This window comes from Protopterus annectens, chromosome 3.part0 (genome assembly GCF_019279795.1).
Source record: "Protopterus annectens isolate FY-2018-M chromosome 3.part0, PAN1.0, whole genome shotgun sequence".
Taxonomy (NCBI): domain Eukaryota; kingdom Metazoa; phylum Chordata; order Ceratodontiformes; family Protopteridae; genus Protopterus; species Protopterus annectens.
In genome coordinates, this window is record NC_056731.1 from 1,885,474,535 (window position 1) to 1,885,487,565 (window position 13,031).

At 35.7% G+C, this 13,031-nt stretch overlaps 1 protein-coding gene across 1 annotated transcript in view; it reads left to right on the forward strand.

Moving 5' to 3' along the window:
• The window catches only part of LOC122797157 (collagen alpha-2(I) chain-like), a 74,876-nt gene that overhangs the window by 30,009 nt on the left and 31,836 nt on the right, over positions 1 to 13,031 (forward strand). Inside the window, 13 exon segments of the mRNA XM_044065967.1 lie at positions 12 to 110; positions 1,105 to 1,158; positions 1,250 to 1,357; positions 1,939 to 1,992; positions 2,308 to 2,406; positions 4,379 to 4,432; positions 5,872 to 5,970; positions 6,631 to 6,684; positions 8,628 to 8,681; positions 8,869 to 8,922; positions 9,986 to 10,039; positions 11,357 to 11,401; positions 12,408 to 12,506. Coding sequence (XP_043921902.1) covers positions 12 to 110; positions 1,105 to 1,158; positions 1,250 to 1,357; positions 1,939 to 1,992; positions 2,308 to 2,406; positions 4,379 to 4,432; positions 5,872 to 5,970; positions 6,631 to 6,684; positions 8,628 to 8,681; positions 8,869 to 8,922; positions 9,986 to 10,039; positions 11,357 to 11,401; positions 12,408 to 12,506 — 927 coding nt within the window.

Sequence of the window (13,031 nt, forward strand, 5' to 3'; positions counted from 1 at the left end):
GCACATCCTAGGGTGCCCCTGGTGCTGCTGGTGCTCCTGGTTTCCCTGGTGCTCGTGGCATTCCTGGTCCATCTGGTCAAGCTGGTCCCGTTGGGCCAAGAGGATTGGGTGTAAGTCAGAGATATCATTTACATAACATATATTTACTAGAGGCTGTCTTTTAGATTTTTGGGTCATGCATATTCGACAGAAGAGTACTTTAGTTTTTACATCTGCTGTTTAATTTTCAGTAACCAGTTCTTTGCTGTCCAATAACATGGTGTCAGATAGTTACCCTAGTATGATCCTTATTTATATAACGTTACTTCACTTGTTCAGTTTAGCCAGTTTTAATGACTAATGTATTGGTAATGTAGGTCCCACTGGTGTCAAGGGAGAAAATGGTGATCACATAAAAAAATCTATACTGGTCAAGATTTCAAAATGTTATCTCATGAAACTCAATGGTTTACAATGGTTCTTTTGAAAGGATACAAGAAACCAGTTTTGGATTTTATTTCTAGAGATTCATTACTACAGTAATATAATACAGTTTTTTTTTTATTTGAAATAAAAGAAGTCATTAAATAGAATTCTGACCACGGTATTCTCCAAGAAATAAATAAAGAAATAGTGATGGCAAAGACTAAATATTTTATAAAAAAACGGAATATATTAAAATATTGTAAGCTGGGTGAGGGGTTCCTTCACTTTACCACTTGCCTTCATTGTGAGTAATATAAAGGTATTACACCCTTACAATCATCCACATGTACCGTGAGCACACACACACACACACACACACACACACACACGCACGCACGCACGCACACACACACACACACACACACACACACACACACACACACACACACACACACACGCACACACACACACACACACACACACACACACACACACACACACACACACACACACACACACACACACACACACACACACGTGCATATACCTACAGGTTGTCATATATATTTATACTTCCAGAAAAATTTGCAGGACACAAATGAATTAAGCATTTCTCTTGCTCTTCTTACTAATGCACTCTTTTATCTAAATAATGTATGCATCTTCATCAAGTTAATTGATGTTAATCACTGATTTTAGGGTGATCCTGGACCTGCTGGTCTCAAAGGAGAAACTGGAAATCGTGGTGAACCTGTAAGTGCAAGGTTTCTTCTTAAGTTGGCCTCTATTTGTGTGATACAGTGGAGAATTATCAGCTGATTGTTTAATGATTTGTAACCGCCAGGGTGATGTCGGACCTGCAGGAGCTGCTGGTAATCATGGAGAGGAAGGCAAGAGAGGCCCTACTGGTGAAGTTGGAGCTGCTGGACCTGCTGGTAACCGTGGAGAACGAGTAAGTATTAACTGGGAGATCACTGCAGAACTAAACACAGACTGGAACTGCCATGCATGATACAGCTTTATACTTGCCCCCTAAGCTTTTTATTTTTATATATTTTTTTTCTTTTATGTACTATCCCTTGATTAACAGATACATTTACTACATTCCACAACAGACACACTAGACCCGCGTATCAAAAAAACACAGGTAGTATAACAGTAAAGCTACTGGTAGAATCCTTTCTATGATAATTCAGTAGACTATTTTATTTTCTCCATTAAAACATGTCATCAACGGCTTTTTGTAAGCCACATGAATGACTGAAATTGTAGATATTGTAGAATTTCTCAGAAGTCTAGGAAATCACACAGAAGCATACAAATTCACACACATATGGCAAACTATAACTAATGGTTTCAAACTGTAAACGAAACAAACGTTTCTATATTTATGGGAGCATTTTACCAGAGCTAGTTATGTACACTTCATAGCAGTTGCAGAAATTCTTCTTGGATTAAGATAATGATTTAGTTGATGAGTGTGGTGATTATCCGTGCCGACTTACTAATTAAATGTTTTCTGTTCCTTCCTAGGGAGCACCTGGTAACCGTGGTTTCCCTGGTGCAGATGGTCGTGCTGGTGCTATGGTAAGTAACCAGGGTTTGGGTTTGGGGTTTACGGGCTGGCATAGTGGTTAAGGTGTGTACCACATGGATACAAGGTACAGAGCTTGATTTGAGGGAAATTGTCTAGCTTAAAATGGCCCAATAAAGCAGATAGCCTAGCACTAACCTATTGGCTTTTCTTACTAATATGTTTATATCTATTTTTCTAGTCAGTAATTATTATCTCAGCATGTAATAAAATGTGTGATCATACAGCATATTTAAGCATTGTTTTTTCTTATGTCCATTATCTGCTTTGGAGATTTTCACTGAAACATATATGTTGATCTTTCACAGGGTCTCCCAGGTGACCGTGGTGCTTCTGGTGAAGGAGGTGCCAGAGGACCTCCCGGGGATGCTGGCCGTGCTGGTGAACCTGGCCAGACTGGTGCAAGGGTCAGTTTAGAAATATATGTTTTCCGTTACCATGCAAATATTATTGAAACAAATAAATTATCTTTTTTGTTCCCTAGGATGTTACTTATCACAATCTTCAACTTTTATTTTAATGCTTTATTCTCAAACTGGTGGTATTGTTTCTGAAGTTAACTCCTAGTGTCCCTTTGTCTGCATGATGCCTTCCTTTCGATAAGATGTAGAAAGTCACACAGGCATTTACAGCTTCACTATCTATTTGTTCTTCATTACCAGGAAGATGGTCATTGATTTGTCCATCTGGCACTGACCGTTTAATACTAGACTGCTGATGTAGTGTCTTGCCATGACACAAATGGTACTGCACAGTGTCCTGCTAAGTAATATCATCTGTATATGTCATTGCTCATTGTCAGTGTTTCAAACATATTTTATTAAAATAATAGACTTTAATGTCTATTGTTTATCGGCTGCAGTGAGATCACATTGTATTTTTATAGTTTCTGTCATGCCGGTATTTTTATGAATGGTAACATTAACAATGCTAAAGTGGGGAAGCCACAGTGGTGCAGAGGTTAGCGCTGCCACCTCACAGCAAGAGGTTCTCCAGTTCAGTTCTCAGCCGGGCTGCCTTCTGTGCAGAATCTGCATGTCCTCCCTGCAGTCCTGTGGGTTTCCTCCGGGTGGTCTGGTCTCCTCCCACATCCCAAAGACATGTTGCAGGTGGAGTGGACACTCTAAATTGGGCCTAGGTGTGTGTGTGTGCGTGTGTGTGCGTGTGTATGTGTGTGTATGTGTGTGTGTGTGTGTGTGTGTGTGTGTGTGTGTGTGTGTGTGTGTGTGTGTGTGTGTGTGTGTGTTTGTGAGGTTGGGTACCAGGCTGGCAACGCAGCACCATAAAACTCCACTGCCAGTCATGCTGCACACCATTGTTCCACTGCGGGGACCCCTAACAGAAAAAGCCAAAAGGAGAAGAACATTAAGAACGCTAAGGTATAATAGAAAAAAATAATTGTGTTGAATGAAAGGACTGCAATACTTAATGGCATTGTTTATCAATTTATGGCTTTCTATACTGATCAAAACAATAATATTAAAGATAATGAGTGAAAAGTCTGAGATCATGAAATCAGTCGAGTGTACAGGAAATAATTATAGACTTCCTATATATTATTACACCTGTTTTGCTTACAAAGCCATTTTTTATAAAGGGCAGTAATATTTTAACAGCCAGTACGTATATTTTAGAAAACTATTATTCACTCTTAAAAGCAGTAACATGTTTGAAGAGCACACCTGTATGATTTAGGTATCAGAAGCTGTGTGTCACATTTAGCTGATTGCTGAGGGTGGGAAATTGAGTCACAGGTCAGTGAAGAATGGTTTTAGGATAAATGGAAGATGGTGTATAATGTATCATGTTTTAAGTTGCCAAATACATTGTTTATGAACATGAACAAATGCCAAACCTGAGAATGAGGAAGGTAACAGCTGGGTAGAGTTTGACTTCAGCATTACCTGAGAATGAACCATAAATAAGAAATCAATAAACGGTGACAAAAAGGGTAAAATCTATGGAGTGAAACAGCTAACAAATGAAATGTCACACGGAAAAGATGACTATGAGTCATTCTGATGGTAATACTATATTTAGCACAGAAGTGAAAATGCCACCCTGAAATACTCATTCAAAATATCTTACAGGAGTATTTCCATGATATATGTTAGTATACTTCTACATTAAATAGAATTAGATATTTCTATTATTGCACTATAAACAACTGACAATATATGTGGCACACATTAAGTCACAGTCAGTGCCCCATATAGACTATGCTTTTTACTTGTTATTGTCTGGTAACTGCTAATACCATGGCAACACAAGCTATTGTAGTCCATTGTACTATTAAATGAATGTGTTGTTTCCTATTAGTGTTGTTACTGGTAGGTAAACTGAAAGTTCATTGCAAAATCATATTCTTTTTTCTTTCAGGGACTGCCTGGTACTCCTGGAACCTCTGGCCCTGCAGGCAAAGAAGGTCTAGCTGTAAGTATATTATTAATAAAGTATATTATTAATTTCATCTTTAATGCTCATGTCTTGTTTGTGGATATTTCATTTTGCAGGTATGTCAGTTATATGCAAGCAGTATGTTTTGTAACACAAGAGGCAAAAATGAAAAGTTATGCTGATATACTGAAAGATATATATACTAAGCTATGGAGAAAAAATAAACTATGTTGAAGCAACTAAACCCTACTCAGAAAAAAATGTCTAACATAAGTCGATGGACTTCGTGGAATACATTTAGTTTTACTGAGATGGTAGATGATACACTAATGTTAGATGACGACAGGGCAAGATTTATCATCAGCACTTAAGAGGTATAAAAGTCAATCAAAGATATGCTTTTTATTGTTTGAGGCACACCCATCTGCACCTACCTGTATCCCAAGTTAATAAATTAATTATCTAAGGTTCATACATGGCGTACTATACAAGAAGGAAGAACTGTACTTTAAAACATAATTTTTTTAGAACATAACAATTAGCCGGCTGGCTTTTTTTACCAGCCTTTGAGGTAGACAGAGTACAACAAAACAAAAAAATTGTCTTTGTGACTACATTACTGGGTAAATATGCTCTGCTGCTAAGAGCCTCCCATATTATTTATGAATGCATTCAGAAGTAATTAATATCCTAAAACAGGGAGCAAAGTGCATTCGTGCAGGAACCTTAGAAATGCAGGCTTCAGCTCTATACACCTGTGCAGTGCACTCTGGATGCTGGGGAGAGTAGGAAATGGTAAAAACTAGTAGTACAATGAAAGTTATTTATTGATATATATATATATATATATATATATATATATATATATATTTTTTTTTTTTTTTTTTTTCTGTCCACAATATCAATAATTGTTTTTGCTCATTTGCTTACATTTATGAGTACAATTAAGAAGAGAACATTTTCATAAGTAAAATAAGGCATATTGAGGTATGGTAAATATATAAATACAAGCAAATCCCAGCTGCTTCAAAAACATAAAAAAGCTGTGCAACCACCACCCCCCCCCTACAGCTTTACTGCATACTTCCACACCCGAGGCTTTATAGAAATAGATAGACAGAGCCATAGATACATAGATAGATATCTGACACTTACATACATTTACACAGATACAGAGAAGAAATATGAAGCACTAATACAATGTTGTTAATTACAGCATCATCGCAAATAAAAAGCAGAAGTGCTATTACATTTTGAATCACTACATATATATTGTATAAGGGTGTCGTGGCGTACTATAATGTTTTAGATAAGAAGGTGCTATGGCAATTATATCGAAGAGCTCATGTTTCCTACGGAATATACCATTACTGAATATAAAGGTAGAAAACAAGAATTTTTAGTATATAAATGTGATTTGTGTTCATTTGTGACATATTATAACCAACCTTACAAATTATTTTTTTTCTCTTAAGGGAGCTGCTGGCCAAGAAGGTCGTACTGGTCCCCCTGGTCCTACTGGTCCAAGAGGTCAGCCTGGTTCCATTGGTTTCCCTGGACCAAAGGGTCCTGCTGTGAGTATCTATCTCTTTCAATGGAAAATGTTAATTCATTTTGTAGCAATATCTGGTAAAAATGTCAGCATCTTAAACAAAATAGGAGGCAGACTAGTCCAGATACTCAACCAGAAATTATTATCATTTTAAAAGACAAACTATATCTTTTTGTTATGTTTAAGCCAGGATCAATATCTGAATAAAGCAGAATGCAATCCCTGTTGTCTGTGTTTTAGACTTTTAGATATGAAAACTTTAAAGCTATGTCAACAATTTACTTCGTAGAAGCTCTCCCATGACACAGTGAGCAGCTGTTTATTTGGAAACCCCCATCGTTATAATTTTTTAGCAATAAAATACTTGATATTTGTGCTAGCTATCACCAACCATGTGCTGTTAAGTTGTTGTGAGTTTGTCATATGAAGCCCATAGTTACACATGATAGTAAGAAGAAAGTTCCAGAAATTTCTAGTAAGTGTTGATACATTTCAAGCTGAACAAATAATGAATAAATAATGTTGCCACTGTTATACGATCTGATATGTTATTGAATATTTAATTAGTGGCAGAAACAATTTTTATTACACATCAGATGATGGAAAGACAGTTGTCTTTTTATTTTTTTATTTTTTTGTTATTGCACAGTGACTCTGTTTCATTTATTTTCTTTCTTACTAGGGTGCAAATGGAAAAGATGGAGACAAGGGTCTTCCCGGTTCTTCTGGTCCAAGAGTACGTATGCTTTATCAATTCCTTTCTGATTTCTTAAATCTTTTTTTTAATTAATTCTCAAGAAGTCATTAACATAGTTTAATCTTGTGTTGCATATTAGTAAGTAAACACAATTGTTTAAAATACAGCTCAGTCTTATAAACTTTTAGACTCTCTTTATTTGTGATTATGAAGTCATTTTAATCAACATAAACTTGCCAACTCTGGTAAGATAACTGGAAATCATAGCAGTACCATAGTTTATTGTTCTGCTAGACTGCAGAATTCCATTTCAGTCACACGGATACAGGCACATAACTGCTTTTCATACATATTTTGAAAATGCCTAAAACCACCAGCTGTGAATTAAGTTTACACTCATCAAGCCCCTATGCAAGGCTGACACAAAGAATGTATGTCACCAACTTCAAGACACACAAAACATCTTTCTCCTTTGTATGTAAAGTTTAAAAAATGAAGAACATGAAGGCTGAAATGCCTTCCTTGCATCTGTGTCACAGAATGTCTGTGTTCTTCTACATTATGCTCTGGTAGAGTCTGCTTGAGTTATATAATAGTTGTTTCAAATTCCAATTGTGCATGTCATTTCATGGTGACAAGAGTCCATGTAGCCTGTCACTTCCCCTTAACTGTGCTGTACTTTCTGATGAAGAAAAGCAAGCATTGATGAACAGAATAATTTTAATTCTAAGGCACTATTTGTATAGCTAGTTGTAACTATATACCCCCAGGCTATCATGTCACAAATAAGAACAACAGCAGTTCAAATTTTGTTCAAATTAAAAAAAAAATATGGATTTTTTTTTAAGTAGAATTTGAATCCAGCATTCAAGTGGGAGCCATAGTTTTTACTCCCATCCCCCGTGTAGGAAGCTTCAAGCTTCATACCCCCTACTTAATAAAATGTATTGTAAGCTCAATGTACCTTCAGTAAAGGTGATCGCACTTTTAGTGACCTTCTGCAAAAGGAAGGCTTTTCACCCTCGGCAGTGGCCAGAAAGTAGCCACTGAACCTGGTGTAGAGCATTATATTTTGTAAATAACTAATGCAGGAATTATTTGTTTTCTTTAATATACATATATATATATATATATATATATATATATATATATATATATATATATATATATATATATAGGTCCTAGTTAAATGATCGAAGTTCAGAACTTTGAATTTCATATGGTCAAAACCATATGATCGAAGTTCTAAAACTTAGAACATTTAAACGGAGATCTCTGTACAGCACAGAATGGAAATATTCCCTTTTCCTCACAGTAGTGCGATCTCGGAGTTGGTATATTTTAGTGGCAGGGGGTGTGGGGGGTGTAGGGGGCCTGCCCCCTGCATACATCAATTTTAAGTTGTTTTTTTTTTCTTTTTCTGAATGTTCGACATTACAAAACTTCGATCATATGGTCTCGACCATATGAGTTTGATGTTTTGTCCTTTCAATCATTCAATATAGACCCATATATATATATATATATATATATATATATATAAAATATTTACACATATAATATATATATGAGTCCATCAAAGCCACTAAAAAGGAGCTTAGAAAGTGTTCATTGCCATTCTACTTTACAGATATCTACTAAATCGCAGACCTACATACTAGATATGTGCTAGGAATAAACAAGGCCCTATTGTTAAATGCAAGTTTGCAATTGTGACATCCAAGTTCCATGTATAATTAATGTAAACTTCCACAATTCAACATTTTGTAAAAAACATTTGAAAGAAAATGACACATTGATGGTCTGATTGGCTTGCAAAATAAATGTAACACAAAACCTGTATAAAACTGCCATCTTACTGCTGTGATTGCTATGAGCAATAAGTGTTACACAATGCATAGAAGGACATTTGGTACTGAAGGAAATCGCTAATTACTATGCACAATTTATACTAATGTTTCTTTTTTTCCTCTCCATTTCAGGGTAATGCTGGTACTGATGGTAACCCTGGTGGTCAAGGTCCCGCTGGTGTTGCCGTAAGTACAATATTTTTCAGTTGCACTGAGATTTAAACATGCATGTAACATTCTCTTTTTTAACATTTTGCTTGAATAAAAGAAGCTTATTATCATTAAATGCTTCCTGTATTTTATCTAATATTATATGCTCTGTTTGTTCATTTATTTACATATTTGTTTATTTATTTATTTATTTTACATTCAGGGAGCTACTGGTGGAAGAGGCGAACGTGGTCCTGCTGGTCCTGCAGGCTTTTCGGTAAATATCAGATTTTTAGTGATCATAAAATGTCATTCCCAGCACAAAAAGATACAGTTAGTAGGGGGATGAGTTAAGTACAACTATTTTGTTTATTACAGTATTATATAGAGGAAGTAAGGAGGTTGGCATAATAGTTAAGGTGTTTACCTTACAGACATAAGGTACAAGGTTTAATTCTCACATAGGGTAACTGGCTAGGCTTAAAATGGCCCACAAGGACACTTAGCCTAGTACTAATCTATAAACTAATTATGAATGTGTACTTCAAATCCTCATAAATCATATTTACCCCCAAAAAGCCTATTTCTGTATCAGCGTCAATTAGAAATGCAAATCAGCAAAGCTACAGTAAAAATACTATCTATTTAGAAACCATGTCCTCAGTTCATAGGTAAATGCTAGGCTATTGGTCTATGGACTATTTCAAGTCTAGCTGGTAACCAAAGATCAGCGTCAAGGTCTGCACCTGTGAGGAAAGACCCTAACCATAAGGTCAACTACTACATTCTCATGGCACAAAATTAAAAATGATATTTTGTATTTGCATCCCAGCATAAAACAATTTGTGCCTAGCTAATACTCTGTTAAAAAAAAATCAGTTCAAAGTGATTAATACAGCAATGATTGTTAGCACACCACAGATGTACTTTAAAAAGTAAGATACATTGTAAGCAATTTTTTTGCATAAGAGCTGTGAACATTCTGCAGCCTTGGGTGGATGATGCAGGTTTATTCATTCATGACAGCAGCCATCCAGCTATCACATTTTGATAACTGGGTAAGATTTGTAGAGTTAATAGCAGTTTTTTTTTTCAGAAATACCCTAGGAGGTGCAGTTTCAGAATACAGGCAAACAACACAATTCTAAATATACATTTTAAGTATGTAGAGATTCCCAAAACAAATACCATAACATTATGCATTTATAGATTATGGTCACATACTTCCACATGTTTATTTTGCTGTATATTTAGATAGGTGTGATTCACAACATTTCTAAGTACAAGTTTTTTACTGTTCCATTTTCCACAAAACTCACATAGCCTTGTCTTTTATTTAGGGTCTTCCCGGTCCTGGTGGTCCACCTGGTGAAGCAGGAAAACCTGGAGAAAGAGTAAGTACAGTAAAAGTGTTATTTACTGTAACTGAAGCATTGTCATTAATTAATATCCAGTTCAGTCTGTGTATGAAATTATTCTATACCAATGTCCTAACACTAGAAAACACAGACTATTCATAAAACACAAAGTGCAGTTATATCCTTTGATCTATTCAGAAATATTTTTGTCACCACTGTTGGACTTTTAATAATAGAATTGATATACTGCCTGGCAGTTTGGCACAGATGCTTTATGTGCTTTTAAACTTACATCTGAGACCTATAATAGTTCTTGGTTTGATTCCTAGACCCTCCATTTGCCTACTATGAGTAAATCACTTAAGTGGACATAGCTAAGGGTCACCCCTGAAAAGGGGTAAACAGATATTATTTTTTCTATTTTTGTCTTTCTGGTACTGCCAAGAGTAAGGCCTTAAATGTGTTGATCTGAGTCAATGTCCATATTCACCAAAGAAAGGCACGGAAAATAAGATAAAAATATCTTGGCTGCTTCAAGCTTAATGATGCATTTTTAGAGTAACTTGATTTCAAACAGGTAAGAAATCATGTGCATTGAACTTCTTAAAAAGGCACATTTTGCTTTGATGATCTTTTCAGCACTACCCTTTCTTGCATTTCTTGACAAATGCATGTCTTTTTCATCTTAAATATGTATTTAAAACTGATTTATAGTAAGGAGTGTTAGGTGTAGTTTCCTTTGTATCAAAACCAAAGAAAGATAGTAAACTTTAATGGGGCTAGCTAAAGTCATTAAACGTAGAAATGGAATTTTATGGCAAGGTTAAGAGATTACATATATAATTTTAGCTGAATTCATACATTATTTTTTTTTTAATTGTAATCTTGCTGCTGCCAAAAATACCAAAACGGAATGTATTAATTTCGATGGTCAGGCTGCTACATTTGTTTTTCCTAGAGAAGTAGCAGCCTTATCTTTTTATCACTAAAGTCACCTAGGAGGTATAGATTATAATTTTTAAATGTCAATGATCTGGATTCAAGCATCTTATATTGTCAACTAATATGGATTATGGAGTAATGTAGAAAGGGCCCATATAGGACAATAATGCCCAGTACTGTCTGCTTGCAGGAAGCCTCTCTCTGTCAGAATTCCATCAGATTTCAAAAACCTGTATAACAGATGTAATTATTTCTTAAGAAGTACATTGATTTCGTAAACAAATTCTGAGTTTGAAGTATTTCATTGCAACTCCCTATTAGTTCTTTGTTTTAGTATTTTCATGAATGACTTGATTGCAGAAGGCAATGCAGTATTCCTGTCTTAATATGTGCATGTTTTCTTTTGTGCAGGGTCCTCATGGTGAACAAGGAGCTCCAGGATCTGCTGGTGCAAGGGTAAGTCCTTTTCTCCACCTCTATTTTTCTGATCTGTGCCTGGTAGGCATCAGACTGCAACTGACTAAACTGTCCATTCATCTTCTTATCCCACAGTTATTAGACTTGGGTAGGGGATGGAAGCTGAAGTGTTGAAAGGTTTTCCTTCTTGTGGGTGAGAAACTTTTTCCCTGACTCCTTCCCTGGTGGTTTGATGTATGCATTGCTACGGCAGGTCTGTAATGTTGCCCAGGTGACACTCATGGGCTTCAATGCAAATGCAGAAGCTCTCTGTGGTACTTGCTTCTTGGTGGGCCACACCCACGTTGTCATATGAGACTGCTGTTCCAGTCAGTCAACAGTTGGTGTCAGTACTACATCAGGACCAAAAGCCACCATCAATAGGAGCACAGAGACTAGTTGAATCTATTAGAGTTGCACACTGCATTTGTTTTGAAATCACAGAATTTTGTGGGTGATGAATTTTCCCCTTAGCTGCCCTAAAGTGGCATGATGAGATTGTGTAGTCATAAGTAATACAACTCATGCTATCCTCCTTTTGTTTTGAGGATCATACTATCTGATGAGTTTTAATACAAAATGACTGTATTCATCAGACCACAATTATCACATTACAATGTTAGCAAATGAGACAGAGTTTACTGTTCTGTTAAATTAGTGCATATTTCATTTAAATGCTTCATTTTTATATCCTGCTATTTGTATGTCTCACATGTCGAATAGTATTACAAATTCATTTATAGCTGGGAGAATCAGACCATAGTAAGAGACCACCCATATAATGACTATATTGCAGAGAAGATGAAATTCTGACTTATGAAAACAAAATTAGCTGATGCCGTAGTTTTTGCCCATTAGCTATTTCCATATTCTTTACTAACATCAAATATATTTGATACAAGAAGTTTACATTTTCACTGAGAAAATGTTTCAGAATTAAACTAAAGAGAAATATGTTTTCTTCATGATTTTAAGCATATTTGTAAGCTCTTGACTTGTTTTTCAGGGAGAACGTGGTCTCCCAGGTGAAAGCGGTGCTGTAGGTCTTCAAGGCCCAATCGGACCCCGTGGCTCCTCTGGTCCAAATGGCCCTGATGGTCCCAAGGTAAGTATAACATGTGATGCTGAATTATCATAGTTGTAGTAATCTGCTGTACATGTACACTGGTGTAAAAACAATAAATTAGATGGAAAAAGAAAAATAGTGGAGGACAAATTACTTACTGATGTGCGTAAATATTATAGTAAACAACCAGTGTTTTATGTTTAAATAATATCTATCGATATAGTTTATGTAGACATTGCTAGACGTTTCCTAATTTCCTAGTACATATTACTGGCTACTATCTATCAATATATATATATATATATATATATATATATATATATATATATATATATATATATATATACACACACACACACACACACACACACACACACACACACACACACACATTATTATGTATTATTTATTTGATGCCATTTAATGTGGTCTGTCTGCATTTATCTTTAGCAGTACTTTTGTTATTCCAGTATCAGGCAGCATTAGTACAAAAAATTCAGCTATTTGTTATTTGTATGAGACTGAAAAGGTGTTCTCAAGAATTCTGGTCACACAATGGCACTC